Source organism: Aristolochia californica, unplaced genomic scaffold, assembly GCF_029961685.1.
Source record: "Aristolochia californica isolate CCGP_79_NKW_82.1479 unplaced genomic scaffold, dmAriCali1.0.hap1 SCAF_5, whole genome shotgun sequence".
In the NCBI taxonomy this organism is placed as follows: domain Eukaryota; kingdom Viridiplantae; phylum Streptophyta; class Magnoliopsida; order Piperales; family Aristolochiaceae; genus Aristolochia; species Aristolochia californica.
In genome coordinates, this window is record NW_027182214.1 from 3,851,672 (window position 1) to 3,879,277 (window position 27,606).

The window sequence follows — 27,606 nt, forward strand, 5'->3', positions numbered from 1 at the left end:
TAATACACCCAAAAGACCGATCTTTTAAGTTCGGAAAACTACCACCTACAAGAGTGGACGAGACCACTCTAACATAAAAGAGTTTACTTTGATGAGTAAGAGTGTTTATTTGCTTGTAGTATGGGAACTAATCTCCTTACAAAATAATTCTTTCTCGGCCCCAAAACAATTCTCCATTTAGTCTTAGCGAGTTCTTGTTAGGTGCGAATCAATTTCTAAAAAGAAAAAATGTCTTGTTAGGTGCGAATCAATTTCTAAAAAGAAAAAATGTCATGTTTTATACACTACTAAGATGGTCATTGGCGAGGTGTGAGTTTGTATTGAACTGAATGCTTTGATAGATCTTATACGTGTGTTAGGTCCTAACAAGTTACAAAATTAGTTAAAAACGGGATAGAGGAATAAGTTTATAGACACTAATGATAATTTTTTATTTGTATCTTAAAATGCAATTTAATCCTAAAAAATTAATTTATGTCATTTAAATTTTATATATTAATTTGAAAAAAATACCAATTATACAACTACAATGCGACCAAAAGAATTTATTGAACTGAGATTGTTGACCTACTCTTTTAAGTATCTCCATACTTTGGAATTCGATTTGCGAAGTAATTAAATACCATACATAACAAATTACAACTCGAGAATTATACAAGTCTTAAGACAAAAACTCGGCCACACAAACCAATTTACATAGCATAAGGCAACAAACGTCTTTCTCCATGTACACAATTTATTTAACCTTTAACAACAAACTTTTAGCCACAAACGTTATGTGAGTTGAGGTTTTGGCACTTGCCTGTACAAGGCTTGTCCAATTACAAATAAATGAGTTTCTTGCTTCATTAATGTACCTCGATCCATACATCTATTAGGCATGTTTGATAGCAAACAAGCAAAAAAATTATAAAGATCTTTGGGAAAAACTCCAATATAAGTTGAGAAGCAAGCTCTCTAAAAACCATTTCTAGAGGAAGTAAACCGGAAAAATATGAGCCCCAAACTAATGGTTGAACTCTATCCATTAATTTAAAAGAAAACTAGCATAAGTTTAATTCCAAATTACCACGTACAACCAAAAGATTTCAAAGTAATGAATCAAATGTACTTAGTTTTTCGATAAACCAAATGAAAACAATATCTCACTCCCTAAAAACCCTAACAAACTACATTCTATAGGAAAAAGATTTACTAAAAAATAAAGTAAATTAAATAAACCTACTTATACATTATAACATCACCCCACCCCCTCAAGCTGGAGCATATATCTTAAGTTAGTTGTAAATTTTGCCTCCCAATACCCATTTGAAGTATAAAAAGAGTGCATTCCTAAATGGGTTTATTCATGAGGGAGTGTAGATAAGATATTATTTACCAAGAATTATGATGAAATTTTGATTATTCTCCAAATTTATGTGGACAACATCATTTTTGGTTCTACAATCCCTCATTATGTAAAAAAAAAATCTAGTGTCGTGAAAAATGAATTTGAAATGAGTTTAATGGGTGAACCCACATTCTTCATTGGACTTCAAGTAATGCAAATAAAGAATGAAACAGTCATAAAACAGTTCACGTATACTAAAGGTTTACCTAAGAGGTTCAACATTGGAAACCTTAAGCCAATAAGCGCACCAATGAGTTCATCCTTGAAACTTGACTCAGACAACTTAGGTAGGGATCATAGATAAAAAATCTTTATAGAAGCATGATAAGCTCCCTACTTTACCTATCAGTAGTCCGGACATAATGTTTTTTGTATGTCTATGTGCTAGATTTCAATCCGACCCTAGAAAATCTCACTTAATGGATGTGAAAAAAGTTTTCTATTATCTACTCGAAACACCAACCTAACGACTTTAGTACTCAAACTTGTCATCCATTGATCTAGTAGGTTACTCCAATGCCGATTTTGTCAGATGGAAAATTAACCGAATTGAACATATGTTTGTTTCTTGATTTTCCAAAAAACAACACTTAGTTGTCTTATCTTTGAGGCTCAATACATAACATGTGTAAGTTGTTGTGCACAACTCCTATGGATGAAACAACAAGTAGAGGATTATGGCTTACAACAAAATGAAATTCCAATCCATTATGACAACATGAGCGCCATAAGTCTAAGTAAAAATCTGTTTCACCTCTCTCAATCAAAACTATTGAAATTATACATCATTTCATCAGAGAATTGGTTCAAACCAACGTAATTATAATTAAATTTGTTCTCACTAAAAATCAGCTAGTGAATATTTTTACAAAGTCATTATGATCCAATCGATTCTCTAAGCTTCAAGGAGAACTAGGGATGTGCAACCCACCTTAGTCTAATTCAGCTGATAACCATGAACTTAAGCATACAACCACTAATTTCATGTTGTTAGAATGATTAGAGAGCTACAAGATCACATTTGTATCACTTTGTATATAGCATGGTCAATTAGCCAGGATTGGATTGATAAATCAACTTAAGCATTTATAGATTAGTTGGGATAGCAATGATCGATCATTCACGACGCCTTAACTTTGTTTGAATTGTTTTAAGTGAGATTTTCCCCCAAAACTTCATTTCAAACCATTCCAAACCAAATCCTAAATTTCTACGGTGCCCCAAACTCCTCCAAATCCTCACTTCCTTTCGATTTCCTTGGTCCGAACCTTTGTGTTGGAAGATGGGCCCAGATCCACTCAACCATGGAAGGCCCACACATCCAAGTGTGTTAGAAGACGGGCTCAAACCTATAAGACCAAGGAAGGCACACACATCCAAGAGACGTGGAAGATGGGTTCAAGGCCCACATGCCCACATAGTGATGGTAGGATGGTAAATAAAGAGTCATTTCATATAGATGACGTTGATGTAATTAGGTTAAAGTTCCAAGGGTATAATTATAATAATGTAGTTCATTAATCTATAAATTGAGCTTTAGGGGAAGAGTTAGGTCAATAAGTCCATAACCCCTTCTCCTCCTATTTTCTCCCATTGAGTCCTTTTTTTTTTCTCCATGAGCTAAATCCATGGAGTCTTAAAAATCAACACTTTGCAAATTGCATCAAAGTTTAATTTTCACTGATAAACTCTATCACAAACTCGTTTTTGCACTCAAGTCCCACTTAGAACCATGGTTCGCACCAAGAGGACATCAAGGAGGGCTTCTCTACCTCGGGAAAATATATATATTTGAGGAAATGCAGAATTGGAAGGATCACTTATGTACAAGGTCTCAAATGAGTAAGTTTTTAAACACTTTTTCTTCTAGATGTTTAGTAGAGGCAAGTAAGGTTGGCCTTAGTTTTAGTAATCGAGAAATTAGGGGATTTGAAGACATTTTTCCCCTTACGTGAGAATCCTTCACCAAGAGCAACTTGTGTTTCCAATGCTAGTGAAGATTTTCTACACAAACCTCGAAATTGAAGAAGTGTCACACTGTATTTTGAAACTCACCTCGTATGTGAAGAAAACACCTATTTTCCTTTATTCTAGCAAGATAAATGATATCCTAGGCACAATCAAAATTGGCATCACTAGATAAGATATGCCCCAGTCCATTCAGGATGCTATTTCCTCATCTTTGGACAAACGGCGGGAAACTCCTATGAAGTCAAAATTAAAGACCTAAATATGGAGCAACGCATTATTATGAAGATCGTTAACCATATATTCAATTTGAGGAAGGGTACTTTCTCACGACTCACTACAGCTGATGTGTTCTAGATATGGGCAATCATACAACAAGTAGAAGTAGATTTTCGATACTTCATGGCTATGAAGATGTTTGACATTTCCATTCACTCAGTTGATCACCTTGTTGATATAACTTTGTAGGGTTGACTTTATGAATGAAGAATGCATCAACATCACGAAGAAGATGTCAATTGGGAAAAACAAAGTTGTGAAGTTTGGCTTTGCAAAGTGAATGGGTCTCATAGAAGCAAACCAGAGCACATGCCTAGCAACTTGACTAAAGCGGCAAACACAATGGGGAGAATCAATCCATTGCAGGCCAATTTGAGTTTGTGAAGAGGAAGAGGACTGACAAAGCCTCCTCATCAACCCACTATCTACAACGAAGTCACAGTAGAGGAACTTAAGGCCTCACATGATGGTGGGAGAGGAGAGATTCGCGAACTTCGATAGGATCTGCTCGAGATTCAATCGACCCTTCAGGCAATTCTTAGCCATCTTGTGCCTCCTTCACCTTTGGACTGCTAGGCTCATTGCCTACAGTTTGATCGAGTGGACCTTTTGTATTTTGATTCTTTTTTATATATTTTGTATCCACTCACACTTTGTATTTAGCCTTGAGTTTATATATGATAGGTCTTCGAGCCATTATTTTTTGGATCTATTTGACTTATCTTTTTGCTTATGACAAAAAGGAGGGAGACAAAAGTTGAGTTTGCATTCAAAAACTAAAATTGAGCATCTAATCGATAATGCATAAATGCAAGGGGAGCTAATTCCCAAAGTCTCTGAAATTTTAAAAACTCCATCATTGGGATTATTAACTTTTTATGTTTTTCCTTATTAGGTTTTGCCATCATAAAAAAAGGGGAGATAGTTGACTGAGTATCGACTCTCATCCATATTTTGATGATAATAAATTTTTATTGCTCTAATAAATTGAAAATTGAGCATTTCATATGCATATCCTTTAAGAGACACAAAACCAAGGTTTATGCAAAAGAACTAGCATAGTCAAATAAGACCCCAAACTTCAATCATGTGTCAAGTCATTTTGAATAAACACACAAAATAAAAGACATTAAGGAGTGAAGATTAGAGTCCAAGTCACTTACAAAAATTTCAAGACCCTATACATGTATTGAGAACAACCCCAAAACTTCAAAATTGAGGTACGACTTGAAATTTGTGGAGCCTTAGGATATTTGCATATTCAACATGTTTTATACGCGCATATTTATCCTTAAAATATGTTAGAATAAATTAGAAGTCACTTTTCTCATGCTTTGAATGTCAATTGTGAAAACTGGTATTGGATTTGATTGATCGGTACCTACCGATGATTGATCAACGAGAATGTGCACTGGTAAGAATTACAAAGCATGATTGATCAATCAAAATTATACCAAATTGTGCTATAAAATATGATAAATCATCCATTGTTAGACTGATCTATCATACCTATCCAGGCATACAAAAAATTTAAAGCATGATTGATCATTCACTATAGACTGATCGATCAGGCAGAATAATACCATTTGGGGACATAAAGTATGATCAATCAATCTCCATACATTGATCGATCATCCTTATATTGCACAACCATGAATTGTAAAGCATGATCAATTAGTCACTATTGCACTGATCGATGAACTTATTTTTGTTAACCAATAGTTAAATAATGGTCGATCAATAAACCATTTTTGACAAAAATATAGCCGTTATGCACGATTGATCGATCATTCACTTTACACTAATTCAATCATGGTTAGGTTAACTTTTCCAAACGGGTTAAAAATGTCTAGTTCGACTTGTAAACGATGAATTATTTGTTAGAAGCACAAATTCAAGTTATTTGTTTTGTTATCGTAAAAAACAAAAGGGGCATTATGAATCATTGAGGTAACGAGCTATTTTTAAGTTGCGAATATGCCCTCATGGGAGGACCTTTTTGCTCTATAGCGGCATACGTCATTGAACAAAACATTTAAGGATATGTTCGTAATAAAAGCCGACGAAGTGACCTCGTTCCTCCTGCGCGTCTTCTAGTTAGTAAAGCGCGGGGGCCAATTGGGTTTCTCGAGTCTCAGATTATGGTCCTACCGAGTTTTCCGTCGTTGACTTCTAAAACAGTCTTCTCCGGCTATTTCTTTCTATCAAGTTTCTCTTTAGATGCCCCGCGGGCTACATACAGGGAGACCACACTTTCGCACTTTAATGGAAAGGTGTCGGCGTTCCGCTAATCTTGTGAGGGAGGGGGCGCGAGGCTTATAAGCAGGGAAGAGAACCAAGGAAGCCTACTCTCTCGTTCGCAGGGATAATTTTAAATGACGAAAACGCCCCTCCGCCATTGTTCGATCCCGCTCCAACGCTTCTCCTTCTTCCTCATCTCACCGGATCTCGGCAGATAATTTCCTCCATACTTCGAGACGGCAAGGAGCGGGTTTATTAGGACCAGAAATACCATCGTAACCTTCTCGTTTTCTGCCGAATCGGCAGATCGCGCTGACAGTTGATTTTTCGAGGTTGAGGGCAGGTCAAGAGAGAAGGAGAAGAACGGGGAGGTCATTATATTGAATCCCTACTTTCCAATTAATGCTTATGAAAGTAGCGTCGTCGTCAGATCGGAGGGTGGTTGCTTCAATCTAGCTGTTTGGGGCCAGGGTTGTTGTCCTTGATTGAAGATCCTTATCATCGGATCAGAGCGCAATGGCCTCGTCTCGTCGTCTCCGAGATCTCCAGTCACAGCCTAGAAACAAGACATGCGTCGACTGCACACAGAAGAACCCTCAATGGGCCTCCGTGTCGTACGGGGTCTTCATGTGCCTAGAGTGCTCGGGGAAACACCGGGGTCTCGGTGTTCACATCAGCTTCGTCCGATCGGTCACCATGGACTCCTGGTCCGAGATCCAGCTGAAAAAAATGGAAGCCGGAGGTAACGAGTCCTTGAATTCATTTCTTGCACAATATGGTATCCCGAAAGAAACTGATATTATCACCAAATACAACTCAAATGCCGCTTCCATTTACCGGGATCGAATCCAGGCTATCGCTGAGGGCCGCCCGTGGCGCGACCCACCCGTGGTCAAGGAAAACATCGGTTCTGGGACGGGCTCTGGTAGTCGAAGGAAGCCTCCGTTGGGGAATTCGGCTCCAAGTAATGATGGAAGTAATAACAGCGGGTGGGATAGTTGGGATAATGAGGATGGGTACCGATCTACGGCGGATATGAGAAGAAATCAGTCTGTGGCGGATTTTAGAGGGAGTTCTGGAGGGACCGGAAGAGGCGCTCCTGTTAGGTCTCGGTCAACAGAGGATATTTATACGAGAGCGCAGTTGGAAGCCTCTGCGACAAATAAAGAAAGTTTCTTTGCCAGGAAGTTGGTGGAGAATGAGTCAAGGCCGGAGGGCCTCCCACCATCCCAGGGAGGGAAGTATGTAGGCTTCGGGTCCAAGCCGCCACCTTCACAGAGGAATAATTCTCAAGGGGATGTGCTCAGAGACACAGCTTCAGCATTTTCTCAGGTATGAGAACTTTTAATTTCTAGTTTACTTTTCTTTAATTATGTTATATTTTGAAACTATTTGTGTGTATCAACAAATTTGGTGTTTTGGTGATTGTGGGTACAATGTTTGTCTAATTTAAGGCTTTGGCTTCATTCTCTGTTGTACATGGCTGCTTTATTTTGTTGATTTTTCTTTGAATGGTCTAGCTCTCAATTTTAAGAAACTATTTTCATAACTGTCCGTTGATGTTGTTGTGATTTACAATGAAGAAGGGTGTACATGGATTTTGGCAAAAAGGGGAAAAAAGTGAGGCCTATTTTCTGATCTAATTTTCTTGTATGTTGCGTTTATTGATAAAATTAAAAATTAATAGTTTATTCCTGTGTTTTGTGTGAAACCCTGCTTGACAGTACAAGATGCTTATGCGTAGAGCTTCAATTCTCAAACTGGCAAAGGTCCCAAGTTATGAATCTTTTTTCATTTTGAACTGTTTAGCTGAAATGGTTTCATTGGTTGATAATTCCTATGAGTAGCATTTTCACTACTAATTTAGGGATCCTGTGATTGTGATCTTTGTTAAAAGTTAATCTAGAGTTTGACTCCAAGGCACCAGTTATTTTTTTTATTTTTTATTTTTGGAAGATGAAAGAGTCTATTTGAGAGAAAAGAAATTACTAGAACAGGCTGTGATTCTCATAGGCTGGGAGATGAACCTTAAAAAATAAAATACAAAAACAATGAGGCAAGAAGAGATAGAAACACAATAAAATATAGCTAAGCATTGAAGTAAAAAGTACAAAATCAGAAGGACTAATCCTGTCAATAGTAAGCTTGTCTGTCTAGGCCTTTGCAGATCTAGGAATGTGATTCCAGGGAACATTGAGAGAGCTTGCAATGTCCCAAATTTTCTTAGCTTAAGGGAGAAACCTCCAAGGCGAGTCATCTCTTTGCAGTACCAACCGATGACAGATGTGGATTCCCCCTCAGCCATAATAGGGGATTGGAAGTTTGTGCTGGCCAGGCACATGCTATTTGAAAGAGCAAAAATTTCTTCAGTGGTTGAGTTGGTGGTGCCGGAAGGACCAGCAAAAGAGAGTAAAATGCTGCACCATCATCATGAAATAAACCTCTAAATCCTGCTGGACTAAGATTATCTAATAAGCTCCTGTCAAAATTAAGTTTAATTGCCAGTCAAAAAATCAGTTTAATTGAAGTTGCCGCTGAGAAGCCATGGGGTGAGGCTTAGGATGACATCGATGCAACAGTTGACCAATTTTCTCTTATATGGGAGCGATGAAAGTCAACTAACTCCTTGTGCAGGCCAACCAAAGTGAAGATGGTGTTGGTGATTTTGTTAATTACCTTTTCACAGGGTGTTGGAGAAGCCAAGAGTTCCTTAGCTTTGAGAAATAAGCCAAGAAGGATTTTTCTTATTAAGTTGAAGAGCATGAGGATAGAGGATCTCTTAGCGAATACCCATAGTGCTGCGGAAGTGACCATGAGCCTCCTCCTTGGTCATGACTGAGAAAGATGCTCATTTTATCCAACTATTTATCCATATTCTCCACCTTCAATTGAAACACACGTGCCCCATAACAAAGTCAAGAAGATTCAAATTTACATGGTTAAATCTCTTTTCTACGTAAAGCTTAACAATCACTCTTTGCGACTTCTTCTTTCGAAGTAAACTGTTAAGTTGGGTCCAAGGCCCATCCCAAAATGACTAGCCATCGTGATCATCACTAGATAACCCAATGTCATTTACATAGACAACCAAAACCATATACCAGTCTTCCTTATAAGTAGGAACTTAGAATGATCACAATGACTTCTATAGAACCCAAATTGTAGTACCACATCACTAAACTTTTCAAACCAGGCCCGTGGACTCTATTTAAGTCCATAAATAGCCTTCTACGGCTTACACGCCTTTTCTGTCTCCCCCTGAGCAACATACCCAGGAGGTTGCTCCATATACACTTCCTCATGTAGATCACCATATAAAAAGGCATTCTTCACATCGAGTTGAAAGAGAGGCCAACCCTTATTAACAACCACAGATATTAAGATACGTATCGAAGTAAGTCGGGCCACAAGAGAGGATGTCTCAAAGACATCAACTTCAAAAGTCTGCGTATACCCTTTCGCTACCAGTTGAGCTTTGTACCGTTCAATAGAGCCATCAACATTATATTTGATAATATAAACTCAACGACACCCCACAATAGCTGCTCCTGCAGGTGGATCACATAGATTCCATGTTCCCCGAGACACCAAAACACTCATATCATCATCCATAGCTTGTTTCCATTATGGAGAGCACAAGGCTTCTTGCACTGAATGAGGTATATGGGAAATAGACAATGACATAGCAAAAAACTTGAAGGATGGGGCAAAAAATCAAGTGACACATATTTGGATATTGGATGATAAGTACAAGACCATTTACCCTTTCGTAGACTAATAGGCAGGTCCAAATCAGAGACAACAGGATCTGCAGGCAATGAGAAAGCTGGTGGATCATGAGAAGAGAGCTCTGTAGAGGTAACTACTGGAGGCTTTGTAGGAGTACGAGAGCGACGACTGTAAACACGAAGAGGCAATGAAGATCTCGATGATGCTAGTACATCCAAAACTGCAATAAGAACAAAACAGTTTGAAGGAGATTTAGGTGATACAGGAAGCTCAGTAGTTGATGACAAATATGGAGTATGTTCGAAAAAGGTCACATTGGCTGACACATGTTTTCCGTCGGACATGATCATAACATTTGTACCCTTTTTGTTGACGAGAATATCCCAAAAAAACACATTTGATAGACCGAGGTGACAACTTATCTACCAAAGTTCCAAGCATATGAACAAAACAGGTGCATCCAAAAATATGAGGAACCACACCAAACAATTTACAATTAGGTTTTAAAACATGAAGTGGAACTTGACCACTCAAAACAGTTGAGGGCATTCGATTAACCAAGTAGCACGAAGTTAAAACTGCATCTCCCCAAAAAGATTTAGGAACATTCATATGCAATAATAGTGTCCTTGTAACCTTAAGGAGATGTCTATTTTTACGTTCAACCACCCCATTTTGTTATGGTGTATAAGGGCAGGATGTTTGATGGGTAATACCTTGAGAATTACAAAATACTGAAAATTTATGGTTAAGATATTCCAAACCAATTATTAGTATGAAGTCCATGAACACATGCACCAAATTGATTTTTGATTTCATTGAAAAACTTGAGGAATACGTAAAATACTTCGGACTTCTCCTGTAGGAGATACACCCAAGTGACTCTATTGAAATCATCAATGAACGACGCAAAATACTTAAAACCAAATGGGCTAGGAACCCGACATGGACCCCATACATCAGAGTGGACTAATTCAAACAACTTGGTGTTTTGACTAGAACTAACAGGGAAACTGGAGCGACGATGCTTTCCCAGTTGACAAGATTCACAATCAAATGAAATATCGGCTGGCAGAGAAGGAAAAGACTGACGCAACTTAGCTGGTGAGGGATGTCCCAAGCGCAGATGCCACAAGTAAGAAGAATTTGTAGTAGTGAAAGGTACAACTCGAGAAATAGATACATCATCGAGCATGTAGAGCCCTCCCTTCTCATGTCCTGAACCAATCGTCCTCTTCGTCTGCAAGTCCTGAAAAACACAAGAAGTAGGATAAAAGGTTACTGAACAGTTTAAGGATTTATTTATATGACTCACAGTCAAAAGATTAATTGGAAATTTTGGTACAAATAAAACAAAATCTAAGGATATTTGTGGAGTAGTGCAAACTATACCCTCCCCCTGAATGGGAGAGGTGGATCCATCAACTAAAGTAACTCGACGATATGAATGAGATGGACTAATGGACTAAAATAGAGAGGGCATACCTGACATGTGTGCAGAGGCTCCTGAATCAATGATCCTAGAGGGGGAATGAGACACATTTAGTGCATTCATATCTGTAATGATCTCATAGGCTTATATTGCAGCATCTAATATGTGCTTCAGTTCTTCTTTCGAAGTAAACAATCTTCTCATAGGCCTATATTGCAGCATCTAATATGTGCCTTCCACAATGAATAAAAGCACTCTGTTGGGCATTGTTAATGGTGGAAAGGAGGATACTAATGCTATTGGCAAGCACATTGTTGAGGTTTTTGCAGCTGCTAGAGATAAGGCTTGTTGGTTTGTATTCAGAGGGTGAAGACATCATTCTTCTTTGGGCTGAGAGTGATGATGGTGGTTCTCATCGCTTTGCTTGCAAGCCTTCCTTGTGAATTTTGGAAAAAAGCTGCTGAGTGTCTTTCTTATATGATCTATAATTTGGGTCCTCCACCCCAACAGACAATTCAATGTACCTCAGCCACCAGTTATGTTTTTGTGTTTCTTTATTTTATGACTATTTCAATAGACAACCATACTCTTAAAAAGTGCAATTTGTTCGACAATTTACTCCCTGTCCTTGTCTACCGACTATGTTGGCTCTCACCTTCTTTCTGATTTGCTTGAATTGTTTTTGTATTCAAACCTAAATTGACTTGTTTAACCAGCATATGGACCTCCTTGGTCGCATACATGATGCATGGAGTATTATATATTCATCTTATTAGGTAGTCTGGCTTTGGATATGAATTACATATTCGTATCCTATTACTTCATATTTTTTTGAAAACGTACTTCAGACTTAATATTTCATAGTTCGTATCTGGTGAAATATCTGACGATCTGCTTGCTACCAAACTATGTAGTACTTCAGGGATTCTTGAGTTGAACAGTCATTTGATCTATGAAAATTGGAGATTTTTTACCAGAATGATTTTCCATTTCAAATTGAGGGTTTCCATCCTAAAGGTGTGTGGATTTGGTGGTTGCTTAGAAATAAGATTTGAGAAACTTTCTTTGGTCTTTAGTCTGTAAGGAGTTCTGGTAGGTTTGAGGGGCCATGTTTTGAGACAAAAAGGAAATTGACACACAAAGTTTCAAGCTTGATTCTATGTTAAGAGTTTGTTATGACGGGTCTGGGTTGTATTGTTCATAGGCTGTAAAAGCATTAACTTATTGAGCTGAAAGTCGTAATTCTTGCTCATTGAACTCTCTGAGGTTGCTTAGCCATGGTTTGCCATCTAGCTAATAAAATGTATCTATTGGTGTTTATCATGTTTTAAGGAGGCTGATGCATAGATGCCAGGTGTATCTGGAATACATTAGAGTTATATTATTTTCAAATATATATATATATATATATATATATATATATATCCAATACGAAAAACCATTTAGTGCGAAACATGCAAAACACTCTCAACCATCCGATCATGATCGGATGGCTGAGATAGTGATCGGATGGCTGAGATAGTCGTTTTGCACAAAATGACTTTTCGTATTGGATCAGTTGTGTATATATATATGAGAATTTTGGAGACCCAATATGATACAATGAGTCCTGTGTTTTCCTAGAACATTTACAGGCATCAGATTCTAAGGAACTTTAAGTAACTTTAATGTCAGAAGAGGTGTCATACTGATAGTGCTTGCTTTATTCTTTTTTTTTTTTTTTTTTTTGCTTTTTTCTGATGCTTGAAATTTATCAAAAGGAAAAAAGATCTACAAGCAAGGGCTGGGAAGAAGCCTGCAAACAACAACAACCAAAAGAAACAAAATCACATCTCAACTAAGATTACAACAATACTGGGTTGCAAATGACCCATTCTAGCATAATGATCTGCCTATTTTATCTTTGAGAAGGGAAAGAAGATTTATTAAAGGACATGAGACCAAGTGATGTCCATGCTAGTAATGAAATCAAATACCTCATCCATTTTGGGGTAGAAATCTCGTAATTGCAGTAGAGTTGTTCTTATCCCAGCTGATCACAATGGAATCTTCCACTACCATAGGATTCCTGAAGAAGCCTGCAAACAACAACTAAAGAAACAAAGTCACATCTCAACTAAGTTTACAACAATTCTAGGTTGCAAATGACCCATTCTTGCATAATGATCTGCCTATTTTATTTTTGAGAAGTGAAAGAGGATGTATTAAAGAACATGGAACCAAGTGATGTCCATGCTAGTAATAAATCAAATGCCTCTTCCATTTGGGGTGACAATCTCTTAATTGCAGTAGATTTGTTTTTGCTCCAGCTGATCACAATGGAAAGTCACCTTGCGCTACCGTAGGATTCCTGAAATTGTATTGCATGATCTGAATGACATGCAGAAGTTCACAAGTTTCAGTAGTTAAGGAATCAATTGGCCAAGGGGCCCAACATAAGAAGCAAGCACATTCCCCTCATGGTCACGAAAAATCCCCCCCAAACCTGCTGGCCCAGGGCATCCATGCATGCATGCTCCCATAAAAAAATGAGTTTAATGGATCCAGGAGGTGGAGCCCAAGGCATAGTCTAGGAGGGCCTATGAAGTTGCAAGGCAACATCGTTCAGCCAGTTTTCCATAATGTTTGTGTTGTTGAACTCAGTGAACTCAATGCATAACTATGTGATAGATGTTCTCATGGCCGACAGCCCCCATGGAAACGTCAAACATCGAGGCTCAACAGCGACAAGAGGATAGGGGAAAATCGCCGGCGACGGAGGAAGATGGACCTTGGTGCACGGTGAAGGGAAGGTCTGCAATTCGAAAAAGAAGCAGTAGAAGAGGCGAAGCATCGTGGGTTCACGGCGACACGGAAATCTCGATGGAGTAGACATAGGGCCAGGCAATTCGTATAACGATAAGGAATGGGCAAAGACGATCGTATATCTCTATCCCCCCTGCTTCAATCTCGGATTTTGCCCGCATTTTCGAAGAATGAGATTACGGAAATGCTTTGAGATTTCGTGAAATCCGCATCGATGAAATTTCGTTTACCATCTCTGTATTCCGGAAGAAAGGTATCAGAGAGCTAAAAATTCTTCAGAGGAGAGAACTCAAAGTTATGGCGCGCGTGTACTTATCGGAGTTTCTCGGCGACTATCACTGTTGGAAAGAGCTGCGAACCTCGATACTAGCTCTCGGCGAGAAAATGGTTAAGATCTCTGTGATGAGAAAGGACACGACCAATCTACCTCCCCGAAATGATATTCGTCACTTCCCCCCCCTTCCAATGTACACTTAGAAAAACAAAATGCCTAAACCCTCTTTCTCTATATCACCCGAAAACCCCCACCAAAAAATTCCCCAAACTCCCAATAAGCTCCCGGTTATAAATCTACCCCCGGATCTTTTCGAAAAAGGAAAATAGAAACTCAGCACAAGCCTCATCGTGGAATCCCCCTCGGCAAGATGGAATAGCCTCAGACTTGCTCTCTGGTTCAGCGAGTTTTTCTCTCTTCAACCAAAAATTGCGTGGATGGCACCCGGGAAGTGGCTGGTTACTACGAAATCGAGAGAGGAAACAGAAGAAATTCTGGGGAATAAGAAATGGCTACAAGAAGAGGAACTATTTGCGGCGGAGTGGGAACAACTCCGGTAGGACAGGCTCTCGGCCAATGGGTTTCAATCCGTGGCCTACCTATCGAACTATGGACGAAGGAGGTACTAAGTAAAATTTTTACTTCTTTTGGAAAGATAATACAATGGTCAGAATCCACGGCGGATGGCTCCAAACTGGACGTTGCGATGGCTTTCGTCAACCCCAAATGTCATTGGAGAGAGACAAGCTACCAAAAACTGAGCTTCGGGGAAGATTTCGTATGGCTAGAAATGTCTTTCGGGGAGCTCGGTGTACTGCGGCCGCCGGACGTGAAAGAGAAACACTATGCTGGAGACTCCAGGACGAGAGGGGATTCTTTCGAGAAGCGCATCGATCCCGGGAAAAGAGGTACGTCTGTCAGCTAAATTAAATTTGTTTTCTGATTCAAAGACTGAAAAAGGGGACTCTGCAGTCGAGGCGTATAAAGTTATTTCGAAGCCCCAAAAAGCTACCGAGGGTAGCGTGTCTGGGCTCTCTTCCGGGTTACCCCTCACAACACCCAATAGATCACTCACGGACTCCAATGAACAATGCACTCATTCCCTCCCCACTTTATTTCAAAATTCGAATCAAAACAAGGAAAAGGGTGTACGGAGTACAAATTCATTCTCGGAAATCGTGTCCCTTCAAAATCCAAAAATAAAAGGTCAGCGTATCCCGAAAAAAGAGCCTGGTTCAGAAATTGAGTCTAACTTTTCACGTCTCTCGGATAATACTGGTATTTCAACTTTTTCAAACTCCAAAAATACCCTCTCCCCTATCTCTGCGTCCTTCTTTTCATCCAGACCCAAGTTTACCACTCATCCCAAGATTACAGAAAGGACAAAACAAAAAGAGAAAATAATTTTGAACCTCGAGCCAAGAGCCTCTCATGCGCGTCAGCCCGAGGAACCAGTAATCGCAATTGGCTCTGCTGATACAAGTTCAGAATTAGGAGAAAGTCACGAATCCGCCTTCCCCCCGACTTCTGTCTCTCTCGGGGAATGAAATGAACATTCTCAAGGGCTATTCTAAGTTTTCTTCAAGGATCTGACACGCAGAGAAAAGAAAGGTTGGTGATTTCCGCAGAATTATCAAGCGCTCAAATGGAGACTGATCAGGCAGAATACCCAGGCCAAGGAAAACTCCCTAACAGGGTTCCAAGCTCTCCCCCTCTACGGAATACTTACCAGAGAAGTAGAGGAAATCTGGAAACTAATTTCTCAGAGAGAAGCTACTAGCCTCGCTGTAAAAAAGAACATAGAACTGGCTCCTTCTCCCACTGATAGAGCTGAGAGTATTGTAAAGGAACTTCGCATGGAGAAAAAAAATATGACGAAGAGACATGGAAAAATATGATGAAATTGGCACGTTTAATGGGCGTGATGTATCATGAACAGCTGAATGGGGACATTACGGCGTTGGGAGTTCAAGGCAGGGGTAGCAAATGATCTTGCTGTCTTGGATTGTCAGAGGGATTGGCTCTACCCGGAAGCGCGGTACGATATCAAGTTACCTATCTCAATTTAAGCCTTCTATTGTCATATTCCAAGAAACAAAGTGTCAAGAGATGACAGACGATATTGCCAAGGAACTTTGGGCATGCCCCTCAATCAAGTGGGCATCGGTGAATGCTATCGGCCACTCCGAAGGTATCTTTGTTGCATGGGACACGACAAAGTTTGACTCTCTTAATATCGTGGAAGGTCGTTTCTCTTCGGGTATACAGTTCAGAGATCTTTCTACTAACAGAATTTGGTGTGTGGGTGGAGTTTACGGTCCAACTAGTTACAAGGACCGTAGCCTACTCTGGGAGGAGCTTAGTATGCTTCTGGAGAATTGGAATTTCCCATGGCTCCTTGCAGGGGATTTCAATGCCATCAGATACTGTCATGAGAAGAGCCCCCCGGCTACCCGCATTACAGCCTCTATGCGAGGCTTCTCAGACTTCATTGGGGGGAATGGTTTGGGTGAGATTCCCTTATCCGGGAAGAATTACACATGGACAAACAGTCAACAGCAACCCGTATTATCTAAATTGGATCGGTTCTTGGCATGTAACAACTGGCTGCAGATGTTTGGAAATGTTACTGGAAGAGTTCTGAACAAGGTAGGCTCAGATCACTGGTCTATCTTGTTGACATCAGTGTTTGAAAAATGGGGGCCTTCGTCTTTCCGGTTTGAAAACTCTTGATTAATGGAGGAAAATTTTGAGTCTCTTATTGATGGTTGGTGGGATGAGGGTCCAAGTCTTGGCAGAAGGGAGTGGGCATTCCCCCTAAAACTGCGCTTCATCAAAGGAAAAATTAAGGAGTGGGCCACTAGTCGTCATACCTCTTTGATTGCTGAGAAGGCTTCCCTCATATCTCAGATTGCGGCTCTGGACGTGGTGGAGGAACAAATGTACTTAACTTCCGATGAATTTTCGCTTCGAGTCTCTCTCAATTTTAAGTTCAGCACTATTCTGCACCAAAAGAAAGTTCGATGGAAGCAAAGAGCCAGATTCAAATGGCTAAAAGAAGGAGATGCAAATACCAAATTTTTTCATGTCGTCGCTTCGGCAAAAAGGAGGTCCAATCGAATTACCTCATTATGAATTAATAATGAGCTAACGTCGTGTCGGATCTCAATAACTAACGAGCTGGTTAAGTTTTTTACAGAGTTATACTCGGAGGAGTGTACCAGCAGGCCGAAGCTTACACACATTCGCTTTTCTCGCATCTCCACAGCAGCGGCAGCACTAATTGAATCTCCTTTTTCTTCGGCTGAAATTGAGCGGGCCGTCCTGGGCATGGAGTGTGACAAGGCACCTGGCCCAAATGGTTTTAATGGAGACTTTTTGAAAAAGTTTTGGGCTCGTCTGAAGGAAGATATAAGTGCTATGATCCACGACTTCTTCAGAAACGACATCACATACCGCAGCATTGGCGTGTCATTTATCACATTGGTGCCGAAAAAAGCAAGTGTTGAGAAACCTGAGGATTTTCGCCCCATCAGTCTAGTTACGAGTGCATATCAAATCATTGCGAGAATATTAGCACATCGTTTAAAGGTAGTGCTACCCATCGTCATTCACAGAGGTCAAGGCGCTTTCCTAAAGGGGAGAGAGATTCTGGATTCCACAATGTCTACACACGAGCTTATGGATCATTTCAGGCGTAATCAGGACCCAAGAATTGCCCTAAAGCTTGATCTTGCAAAAGCTTTTGATAGAGTAAATTGGATCTTGCTTGATGAAATAATGGAAAAAATGGGATTTGGAGAAAGGTGGCGATTTTGGATTCAGAATTGTGTGGGTTCAGCATCATATTCCCTTATACTCAATGGCTCGGTATGTGGATACTTTAAAGGAACCAGGGGTATTCGCCAAGGGGACCCTCTTTCCCCGCTCCTATTCAACATAGTAGCAGAATTCCTGTCCGCTATGTTCTATTCAGCGGTCGACCTTGGATGGCTATCTCCAACAAGTCCGCATCGGGCTTTTAATATTCCGATTCTTCAGTACGTAGACGATACTATTATTTTTGGAGTCGGAGATATGCACAGTGTTAGGAGGATAAAGGCAGTATTGGGTCTTTTTGAAATAGCATCTGGGCAGAAAGTTAATTGGGGGAAAACATCTCTTATAGGATTTAATGTGGACCAGGAGAACCTTGCAGATATGGCAAGTTTATTTGGTTGCTCTACTATTGCACTACCTGCAAAATATCTTGGTCTCCCTCTCTTTCATGGGCGAATTTCTCAGAACTTATGGAACCCGGTGGTGGAACAAATTGAAGCTCGGTTAGCAACATGGAAGGGGCGGCTCCTCAGCAAAGCAGGTAGATTGATACTCCTCAAGTCATGTATTATTGGCATCCCAAACTATGCGCTATCCTTTATGCCTTGCCCGTCGTCGGTATGCAAAACCATGGATAAATTGAAAAGAAAATTCCTTTGGAGAGGTTCGAGTGATTCCTTTAAATATCACCTGGTTAGATGGGATGAAGTTTGTTTGCCTAAGAAATTAGGTGGACTAGGGATTTGAAAATCAAAAGAACTGAACAAAGCCTTGCTTCTTAAGTGGATATGGAAGTTTAACACAAATTCATCAAACCTTTGGAAGGATATGGTTTGTACCAAGTTGGGTTGGAATTCTTTATGGTGGATGTCAGGGGGAAATCGAAGAAGGCTATCATCAATTTGTAGATCTCTTCATTTCTTTCTTCTAGATTTCTCCTCAGCTTGTAGATTCTTTGTGGGCAGCGGCAAGTCTCTTAAATTTTGGGACGATTGGTGGATAGGACAGGAACCATTGAGAAACTCTTTTAGCAATCTATTTCTATCTCCACTCAAAGGGAGATAACAATGGCAGATGCTTTCGAGGGAGGTGTTTTGAGTCTCCATCCCAAAAGGGGTATTTCTGATGTAGAAGCAATGGAAGCAAGCCATTACTGGATTCTTTGAACCATGTCAGGATGAGGCCTTCTAATGCAGACAAGCTAATATGGTGGCCTGACAAAAGCGGCAAATTCTCAGTTGCATCTACATACAGACACATTAATGGTTGGGACTCAACGCAGAGCGAGCATGATATATACTTTTTGTGGCGTCTTTGTTACCCTCCAAAGGTAAAATTCTTCATGTGGAGTGCTTGCCAAAATAAGATCCTTACAGCGGATGTGCTTCGAAGAAGGGGTCACCCCTCAGTAGACTTGCCATGTCCTCTTTGTAACATTGAAGAAGAATCCGCCAGCCATACCCTGTTATTATGCCCGTATTCTTGGAAGGTTTGGTCTTCTATCTTTTGCAATTTCGATTTGCAAATATGTATCTCCGCAGATCTGTTCAGTTTTAGCAAGTCAATCTATGGTTATCCCCTTCCCGGGCTCGGTAAAATGATGTTATCGGCATGTGTCAGTTTTGTGCCATGGGGGATTTGGAATGAACGGAATAGGAGGCGGTTCGAGGCTAAATTTGAGTCTGAGAAAAATGTAGCGGACAAAGTGATGGGCCAAATATCCACCTGGCTCCTGACAAAAAAACCTTTTTGCTCTTTCAAGGGCACTTCTATTCGTGAAAACTGGAGCAATCTAGCAAGGATGCATTTGGGGACCAAGATTCAAGTTATGAAAGAGTGGACGCCCCCAGAGGTTGGATACTTAAAATTGAATTTTGATGGTTCTTCTCTCGGTAATCCGGGGATTGCAGGTTACGGAGGTGTGATTTCAGACTCATTTGGCAATCAGTGGTTTTCTTATGTGGGTCCATTAGGCATCTCTGACTCAACGTCTACAGAGCTTTATGGTCTTTTCAACGGGCTCTGGATTTTCAAAGATAAATGTAGTGGCACAATTCACATTGAAGGGGATTCCAAGGTAGTCATTGGATGGGGCCGTGACACTTCCTTTCCGCCATGGAGGCATTGGGAAATTTTCCAGGATATTTTAGAGATTACCTTATTATTTTCTTGTATTTGGTCTCACACTCCGAGATCTGCAAATTCGGCAGCAGATGTACTTGCGAAATAGGGAGCATCTCTTCAACATCTTGTTGTTAGGGATCTGCTCCCTGTCTCTTTGTAATTTTTTGCCTTTTTAATGGATTACATCTTTATCAAAAAAAAAAAAAAAAGATGTTCTCATGGCCCTATCCATAACTGCCTCAATACTCTCCATTTTGCCTTGGACTGTTCTGTCCATAAGCACCACAGAATCACATCAGCATCTTTTGCCAGAGCATCCTTCCGAGAGGGGGGGGAAAGGGGTAGGCGTGTGTTATGAAGAATCCAATCAACTAAGGTGGCTGAGATGCAGGAGTTGATATTGGAGAGCTGGAACATATGACATATTTGGTTGGCAAATTGACAGTGAAGAAGCGAGTAACAGTCTCATCCATACCCATGTGGAGCGCGCAATGGAGCAGGCAATCATATTCCCCATCCTATGCAAATTGTCGTATTTAAGGATTTTGTTTTGACTGTGAAAGAGTTGAAAATAGGATTTTAGCTGTCTCAATAGCGTCCACACAATCACTGCAGCATCAGAATTGTGATAGGTGTGAAATGTGTTTTGCTTGTGTCTAGAGGATACCAAGAAATTTCTATCAGGCTTCCCAGTCCAGATGATGACATCCTTGCCTTGTCTTCTAATATTTGGCTGACAGTTCAACAGCAATGTGCTGTCTGCCTAGCCAATTATCTTCCCAGAATCTGACTCTAGATCCGGACCTAATTCCAAATTGACCAGAATATGTGCCAACAGAACTGGTTATAGAAGACAGACTGCAGTGTTTCTAATTGTAAGGGGCACAGAGGCATCGACAGGTTTACAAACAACTTGCCACCAAAGACAATTCTTTCCTAGTCTGAATTTCTACTTCATAAGAAATGCATGGTGAAGAGCTTGAATTTTCCTAATATCGAGGTCCCCCTTATATACATCATCACAATACTGGATGGAATATTAATGTGTTGGCTGCCCCTCTTGAGAGAAACTTTCTTTCCATACCTTCTATCTTTTTGGCCAAACTAGCTGGGCAGTGAAGGAGTGAAAAGAAGAAGTTGGATAGGCCTGCAAGTGTACATTTCATGAGAGTAAGGCAGCCAGCAACAGAGGTATGTATCTTTCCAACCAAAAAGCCTTGTTTTTTGAATTTGTTCCTGCATATTTTCAGAAAAAAAGAATGCGCTGCATTGGCTCTGAAAGAGATGAGGTGGCACGATCTGCAAATTAAGGAATGCCCAGGTACGATGTAGGTAGGCTCCAAAAATTGCAACCAACCAATAATATATAAACCAATCTGATCACTCAGTGAAGTGATTGGGTCTGATCCAACCTGGATCAATTGGGTTTGACCATTGGTTGACCCGGTATGACATCATAATGATGTCTTTCTAAAAATAAAAATGAAAAAATTTATGGACCAGGTGAGAAAGCTTCCTACCAATCATGTACGGGGGAGGAGGTGGGGTTTTACCCTTCTCCGCATTTATATTTCCACAATTTGGGAGATTTTTTGTTGTCTCGGTTAGCAAGAAGTTGTTTCGATTAACAAGAGGAGAGAGGTCAGTGAACCCTCTCCCCCTTCTAACACAGAGGATAAAGGTGAGGGGGTCGTCGCCTCTCCATTGTACAAATGCAAATATGGATGGTGTCACAAATTGAAGCATTGGGGTCTTTAGGTGAGAATTTTTTGTGGAGGTTGATAACCAGCCCTTTAGATAGGCTTTGTCAATGGTCCTAGTCAAAGCTTCTCCCGCAAGGTTAAATTTGGTTGGGGGTGTGGGAGTGTTGTGGTTAGGGCAGAGTTGGGATCCCCTTGTTGGAGCCCTCTTGAGGCTTTAAATGACCATTAATCAAAACCGATATCTTGCCAACGATGTTACAATTATTTACCCGTCCTCTATTTTTTAACCAAAAGCCATCCTCCATTGCTAGGGGTGGGCATTGGAGTTGGTTAAACGGGGAACTCTATTTCGAGGTTCCTCCTCATCCGACGAGGTAGGGATGGTGGGGAATTTGGGTGGGTTTGGTTTTCCCTTCTTGGCTTATTCTCGATTATCTTTTACTTTTATTTTCTAAAATTGATTTTATGTATTATAATTTTTTTTGAGTTTTTAAAAATTTACAAAGCTAATGTTTGGAATGGGCAATGGGCCGAAGTAGTGATGGGCAGGAGATATGGGGATAGTGTTGAGGGGAATGGGTAAGGGGCAGGGACAGGGTTGAATTTCCAACCTCAGCACAAGGTTTTTTAGTGTTTTGGGTTTGGGGCTGGGGTCCTGGGTTTAGACTTTTAAAAACCTGACCCAGACTCGACTTGTGCCCACCCTTGACCATTGCTTTTCATATGTTTTGAAGGTAGAACCTGCTGCCAATCTAAACATATCTCAATGTGGATGAGGAAGATTTAAAATTGTATCTTTAGGTTTTCATGCCTCAGATTAAGTGGATGGCTCTTTGAGTTAACCTATCTTTAGGTTTTTGTGCAGTTTCTGCTTTTGATCTAGGTTATAGGGAAAGAAGAAAACAAAGTTTTCTACAATCGTTCATATGAAAGAACAGTGGAAGAAAGAGGAGACAAGGTTTTCTCCCAGGAGTATATTAGTCCTGCATTTTTTACTAATTAACATTTAGTGTTCCAACCAATGTTGTAAAAGCTGAACTGGCCATCGACACAAAAAGGTGCCCAGATCTGATTCAACCTGGTTCAATCAGTTTGATTGCCTGTTGACCTAGTATGATGTCATCTGTCATCATTTTGAAATAAAAAAAAAAAAAAAAAGAGATGTGGGGGAGGGGAGCTTCTCTAACGGCTGGGGAAGGCTCCCCCTCTTCCTCTATATTTTCTGAAATGGGGGAGGTCAGCGGCTCCTCCCCCTCTCGTGAATGAGTAGGGAGGAGGGTGGTGGTTGTGCCCCCTTCTGCTCCCCTCTTCTGAACCCTTCACTCCCCCTTTGCATGAGGGATTTCCGCATTTGCATGCATGACCCGGCAGGCGAGGCCGGGTCAGCTGTTTTTTTGGGTTTCCAGTGAGGTTTTTCATCCCTGTAACCTGGATAAAGGACCTTCTGTGGTTGAATCTGGTTCAACTGGCCAATCTGGCCTGGTTTTTATAAAACTGGTTCCGACTGTAATCTCCTACCTAACACTTTTTTTTACTCTTTGATTGAGTATGAGGGTTGGCCTTGTGAAAAGAATACAGGAAATATGGGAATGCCCATTATTTTTACTTATATTTTATAAAAGATACTGAAATTTTGTACAATTCAAAAATAAAAAATAAGAAAAAGTTGTGACATGAAACAATGACTTCTCTGCTCCAAATAAGCAGAAAGGGGCAAGAAAGGGATCGAGCTCTCAAATGAGTGCAGATAGAGACAGCATTCAAGTTTCCATTATCCTGCCTTGTTATTGATGCTTAGCACAGGTTGGCTTTTTCTTCTGCTCCATCTGTTTCTTTGCACATTCCCTTAGACTCTGGACTGAACTAGGTACTTTTCCATATTATCATAATTCAAGCATCTCCTGGCTGTTGCCCTAATGAAACTCAAACACAAATCTCCCTTAGTTGGAAGCTGATTGGTCCTCAGAAAGTCCTTCACTTCATTTGGACTGCAGCACACCAATTTGTGCTGCATTAAAAAACAGTGGATGCACAGTAATCAACTCCCTTACCAAACTCCACAGTTCTCATAAAGAAACACTATGGAAGGAAAGCAGCTGATTGACCATGGAAGCAATCAACACACTGTCCCTTTAGCTTCACCATCTGGGGTGTCATCTTAGTGCAGTGTTCGACATGGCAGCTTCCAGCAACTGGCAGGGTCCTATGGAAAGCAGCTATTGCTGTTGTTCCTTGGTTCCTTTGAAAGAAAGGTAATGTCAGAATTTTCAATGGAGTTTCTTCTACTGTTTGGAACTTAATTGAGAAGCTACTTCATGCAATACTTACTTGGGGCAGCACACCAAAGGGCACCCTCCCCTGCCCCTCTCAATCATAAGGAATCATTGGAAGTTAGTGGCTACAGTCTCTCCAGCTTATCCTCTTCTCAGTCATAAGGAATAATTGGAAGTTAGTGGCTGCAGTCTCTCCTCAAGCTCCATCTCAGCTCATCTATAGTCTGCTCCCAGCATTTGGCTTGCTCAAACTCAACTTTGATGGTTAGGGAATTGGTCTGACTAGTATGGAAGGAGTCATAAGTGGATCATGCAGGTTCTGTTCTCCGCTCATTTTAAGGTCCTGCTGGAAGAGGAAATTCTGCTGAAGCTGAATTAAGGTTTTGCTTCCAAGGTTAAAACTATATGAACAGAATCTCTATCTCTCTCCTTCTGCCATAGTAATTAGTTGGATGTAGAAAAGCTCCCTCCCTCTATAGCGTTTGGAGACATCTTTGAGAAAAGCAAAGATCTATGTAACTCTTTAGTTGTATAGTGGCAGCATGCTCTAAAGATTGTTAATAATATCTGATGCTCTGGCTAAGGAAGGAGTTCCATGACAAACTCTCTTGGTTTAGAATTCCTTTCCTATTGCACCTCATCTTGTAACTACTTATTTAAGCAATAAGGACCAATCATCATTTAAAAATAAATAAACAAATAAATAAAAACTTTAGAGCTGTTTTTTATTAGAGTTGGCCTTTCCACTTTGTTCCACTACGTCTTTTATCATTTCTTCTTGGTTGAGTTTGTTAACTCGCCCCAATTAGGAGAGTTTTATTTGGGAAAATGATTGTTTAGTAATTTTCTTTTTAAGTAGTCAATTTAGGAAAGTCATACAGCGTTCATTGTTGACAGTTTCTATTTTAGTTAATTGCTGGAATTCGTTTCTAGCAAGTGGGTTTCAAAACAGGTAAAAGTAGCTACTGCTTGCTACAAAACAGCACCTGAATTTTCAGGTTCTTCCCTTGGAACTTGAGAATCAGGAATTTTCTAGAGTTGAGAAGATAAAAATTGGGTAACCCATATTGCAGCTTTCTCTATCAACTTTATTTCTGTAATTTGGTGGCGGTAAATTTGAGTCTGGAGCAAGGTCTATGACATCTGCTAATGAAAAATGGTAATATTATTGACTCTTCAGTTTATGTTACTTTAACTCTTTTGAGTTGGTTTGACTAGGAAAAATGGTTTCTGTTGGATTGAAGCATTATGGAAAACAGATATAAGGGTTATTGCATAAAAAACCAATTGAAAGGAAGTTGCATTACATTACTGTGCTTAATGCTTCTTTTTGCGATGAAACTGACAACTGTGCATTTGTTACTTATTATTTGTTTTGTTTATTTTATGTGGATGTCTTCACATCATACAGAAGTGGCTCTACTTACCTATTTCCTGGTTAAGTATTCTCGCGTTTTAATATTTTGCCTTTTGTAAACATGAACAACGTTAAATGGATGATTCTTCTTTTTAGTATTGGATAACATTAATTGACACCTTTTCTTGCAAGAGAAGATGGCTACAAGCGTAATACCCTACTTGGATTGGCTGACTGACAGGGTTCCAATTCATGTAAGCTTGAGTGAATCCAACCCTAAACTTGGCTGACTTATTAAACCATAAGCCACATCTTCATTAACGGAAGAGAGATATTTCTTTCAGACATTAAACAAAGAGAGAAAAATTTAAGCAGACAAGTGCAACCTGACTATAATTTCAACATATGCACACCATGCACTGTTTATTAGCAATAAATGGTAGGTTTTAGGTTGGGTTAGGTTGGTTGATACATCAACTATTTTCACTCTGTATTAAATGTGAGCAAGACAACTGAAGTGTATGCCCAAACCGCGAAGAAAAAGCTGTCTTACCTATTATCATACTATAATACGAATGAATCTTCAGCTTTTTGTTTTTTGAGACTGATGAGGAAATGAAGAATAGACTAGTACCGTAGAACCCCATTGTTGCAAAGATGATGCTTATGCGTCCTTTTTTTTCTATACTCGTATACTAATGGACCTCAAATGTGTTGGTATTTTCTTTGGTTGTTCATTTGTTTTTGTCACATATGCTTTGAACAATTACAACGCTGCTGTCTTTATTTTCAGGGATTCGGCCAACTATCCATTGTTGCAGCTTCTGCTGCACAATCTGCAGCAAATGCAGTTCAGGCAGGCAGGAAGGAGCTGACTTCGAAGGTATATATAGTTTCTCTTTGATTTGGTTGCAACTCAAAAAATTTTTATACAATTTGAAACTGGTTTTCATGCTTACTTGAACTTCCCAAGTTTTCTGTCCGTGAATCTCCTATATGCAAATGTTCAAGTCTATCATGACTGTTACTTGAATTCAACTTTTTAGGTCGGGCTTGTATCAATGATGTTAAAGAGCAGTACATTTTTGCTCTTGGCTTCATCTCCTTCATTTATGACAAACTAAAATGTGTTTGTACTATAAAATGACGATGTTATACCTGAAGCTTATGGTTGTCATCTATTTCTCTTTACTTTTAAATCCTTGTACAGGTGAGAGAAGGAGGGTATGATCAGAAGGTAAATGAAACTGTTAATGTTATGACAGCAAAGACATCTGAGATAGGACAGAGGACCTGGGGCCTCATGAAAGGGGTAATGGCCATAGCTACTCAGAAGGTTGAGGAATACACAAAGGAAGGTGGTGTCAACTGGAGAGGGGATGGCTGGAATGACACTGAAACAAAAAATGGGTACTATCAAGAGTTCAAGCAGGATAGTCAAGGACGGAATGAAAACAGCTTTGGGGGGCACTCATCAAGCACTAAAGTTGATGCAGTAAGTTCTTCCAGTTCTTGGGATGATTGGGACCAAAAAGACAGGAAGATAGATTCTGGGAAGGGAGGTCAGCACGGTGGGGGAGATAGCTGGGCAGGATGGGACGATAAGGATGATAGTTACGACAGTTTCCCCCAGAGTTCTTACAAGAAGAGCACAGGCCAAAATGGGAAATCAGAATCTTCGTGGACAGAAGGTGGTTTTATCTAAGAGAACTTTTGTTACCTTGGGGTATATTTTTTTTTTTTTCCCTTACTCTGATGCGTCGGTGTTTTCAGTTTCTGTATTCGATAGTAAAAATTGTTGGACATTGGTGTCAAATTGCGCCCTGTTTGCATGTATTGGTTTTGAATTCGAATTTTTTAATTTGTACCCAGAAAAGTGTCATTATTTTTCATTGCTGTTTTGAATTGGTATTGGGTTATTAAATCAAAATGTTCTAACACTGCTTCAGGTAGTAAGCTTGTGACTTTGCGGGCATACAGGGAAGCTTCGTACATGAAAAAATTAAGGAAGACGAGGGAAAGAAAAACGAAGAAATAGGAGGAAGAGGTCGGGCATCCACCTAGATTTATATTTTCACAGATTTCAGAGCAAGAGAGAAGAGCAGCGACCCTAGTACCACTTTTGAGTTCCCTTATTATATATATATATATATATATATATATATAGACACTACAGACATAGGAACGTTATTGGTCCCCTGAAATCTGAATT

The 27,606-nt window shown here is 40.0% G+C and overlaps 1 protein-coding gene across 1 annotated transcript; it reads left to right on the plus strand.

The window, feature by feature from the left end:
* The first annotated feature begins 5,947 nt into the window (after positions 1-5,947).
* LOC137965708 (probable ADP-ribosylation factor GTPase-activating protein AGD6) lies at positions 5,948-27,284 on the plus strand. Its single transcript, XM_068812027.1, has 3 exons — positions 5,948-7,210; positions 26,188-26,277; positions 26,605-27,284. Exons 1-3 carry the CDS (start codon positions 6,395-6,397, stop codon positions 27,097-27,099), a joined length of 1,401 nt encoding a protein of 466 aa, XP_068668128.1. The 5' UTR covers positions 5,948-6,394; the 3' UTR covers positions 27,100-27,284.
* The last annotated feature ends 322 nt before the right edge of the window (positions 27,285-27,606 follow it).